At 53.5% G+C, this 2635-nt stretch overlaps 1 protein-coding gene across 1 annotated transcript; it reads left to right on the top strand.

Moving 5' to 3' along the window:
• Positions 1–337: 337 nt before the first annotated feature.
• BZA05DRAFT_432088 (WD-40 repeat protein) lies at positions 338–1525 on the top strand (the record flags this gene model as incomplete). Its single annotated transcript, XM_051486213.1, has 3 exons — positions 338–415; positions 530–920; positions 976–1525. The coding sequence occupies 3 exons, from the start codon at positions 338–340 to the stop codon at positions 1116–1118; spliced, it is 612 nt and encodes a 203-aa protein (XP_051335043.1). The 3' UTR covers positions 1119–1525.
• Positions 1526–2635: the final 1110 nt, after the last annotated feature.

The raw sequence follows: 2635 nt of genomic DNA on the forward strand, positions 1-2635 counted from the left end.
CCTACCCCAGGACGTCCGGTATGCGTGCCGGTATTGGGTCGATCATCTTCGGCGACGTAAAGTGCTTCGTGAATCTGACAGCGAATCAAAATCACTGCACAACCGCGTCCACACATTTTTCAAGGAAAACCTGCTCCGCTGGCTTCAGGCTTTCAGCCTCACTGAGAGTTTGTCCGAAGGTGTCCTGATGGTCACGACCTTGGATTCTATGCTTCCAGTGAGCAATCCAGCACAACCTGATACTTGCCGGCTTCTCTCCCGTATATCCGAGTATCTTGCTCACACTTGAACCTGCTGACCTTGAACGAAGTCTTATGCAAATCGTCACCTACGCGCAATGGCCCATGATGCGGTGCGATTTCTACTCAGCTTCACATCTATCATCGAGATTGCACCACTCCGAGTATATTACTCGGTATTGATGTTCAGTCCAACTAGAAGCGCAGTCAGAGAACAATTTCTGGGCTGTGCTCCCGGTTGGATCAGTCAATTACCGCAGGTTCCACGGGAATGGGACGTCACTCTGCAGGTGCTGGTGGGACATTGGGATGCGGTCTTCAGTCTGGCATTCTCGCCTGATGACAAGTTGCTCGCGTCGGATTCTCAAGATGGAACCGTCCGGCTTTGGGATGTGACCACGGGGACCTGTCGCACTACTCTCAAGGGCTGTTCGGGCAGGGTCAATGGACTGGCATTCTCGCCAGATAACAGGCTTCTTCCGTCGGCGTCGTACGACGACACCGTCCGGCTCTGGGATGTGACCACGGGGACCTGTCGCACTACTTTCAATGGACACTTGGCCAGGGTCAATAGACTGGCATTCTCGCCAGATGACACGCTTCTCGCGTCGGCATCCCACGATCAAACCGTCCGGCTCTGGGATGTGACGTCGGGGACCTATCGCACCACTTACGGGGGAGGTTCGGGCTGGGACAATGGACTAACATTCTCGCCAGATTCTCGCGTGGGCATTAGACAACAAAACCCTCCGGCTGTGGGATCTGACGACGGAGTCCTGTCACGGTAGTCTACAGGGCCACTCGGACGCGATCAATGCACTGGCATTCTCACCAGATGGCAGGCTTCTCGCGTCGACATCGGACGATCGAACCGTCTGACTCTGGGATGTGATGATGGGGACCTGGCACGCGACTCTACGGGGCCACTCGTCCGCGGTCAATGAAGTGGCATTCTCACCAGATGCAAAGCTAGTCGCGTCGGCATCGTACGATGTCCGTCTCTGGGATGTAGCGACGAGGAGCTATCGCGCTACTGTCGAGCGCCATTCAGACACCGTCGTGGAAGTGGAATTTTCGCCTGGGTGCAAGCGAAGTGTATCAATATGTAGCAACCAACGCGCCCTGTTCACTGACGGCGTCAGGAGGACCGCGTTGCGGGTAACGTGTGGAAACGAAATATTCAATTCACAATCATTGTATGAATTGCAGGACTGGATTTATTTGGGGATTCTGAGGTTATTTCAGCTTCACCCTGATTATCGCGCTTTTTACACGGTCCAGGTCGGTACCATAGCTCTCGCGCACGATTCGGGAGAGTTTATTTTATTGGATTTGATCTAGAGGAGTGGTGGAGCGGCGGGTGTGTGGTGGAGGGGGGGCGGGGGGGCGGGGGGGTTGACAGCCGTTCGTTTGTAACTTTCCATATTCAGTCGCGAGGGATCTTGGGGATTTCGATTCTGTTGTAATGTAGTGGCGATGAGCTTGGCTTTCGTAATTTTCCATGATGCGTGTTGGCTGTCGCACATTGTCTCGCGCGCAGCAGTGTTCTACATAGACCAGACCGGTCGTCCGACCGGACGGGTCGGTCGGGATATATCTCGACCCGACCATGGCTTTGGCCGGTCGGGATATAACCCGACCTATCCCGACCTATGCCTGGTCGGTCGGGATATATCCTGACCCGACCTGAAAATTTATGCTCGCGATATAACCCGACCGACCAGACCAAGTTTTTTTTTTTGGTCAGGATATATCCCGACCGACCAAAAGAGAATTTTGTTTAATCGAGATACATCCCGACCGACCCGACCATACCCAAATTTGGTCGGGACTGGTCTATGTAGAACACTGGCGCGCAGCCGTTGATCGCGTGCATATTTTCTTCGCAGACTCAATATCCTCCCTTGGACTCCGTAAGCTACGGGTTCAGAGGACACGAAGCCCACGCAATCACAATTGGAACTACGCATGAATGAAAAATGAACGACAGTATCATGTAGCAATTCCGTAGCCGCGAACTAGACGTGATCGCGTCAGGGAGTCGCGACGCAACAGATGGAGGTCACGTACTATAGAGTAGCCGCGCGTGCGGATGACAACCACCGAGTACGCACATTTCGGATGGTCATTCGCGTACTCGTGTGTGCTGTGGCACGAAGTCACGTCGAGTACAGCTTCGTCGGCTGGCCAAGAGTTGGGTACCGTGTTAGCTCGATAGCCAAGTCACGCGGCAGCTGTACGTTGAGCCTCAATGAGCCTCATTGAACGCTGACGTTGGTGTTTATCGGCGCCTCGAGTATCGCTGATTAGATTGCGGCTGAGAATTAACTGTTATCTATACCTAGTATTTTCATATGACGTCACTGTCAAAAACTCGATCACTGGCGACACGGGGA

The sequence above is a fragment of the Tricharina praecox genome (genome assembly GCF_024521635.1).
Source record: "Tricharina praecox strain CBS 144465 chromosome Unknown BZA05scaffold_41, whole genome shotgun sequence".
In the NCBI taxonomy this organism is placed as follows: Eukaryota; Fungi; Ascomycota; class Pezizomycetes; order Pezizales; family Pyronemataceae; genus Tricharina; species Tricharina praecox.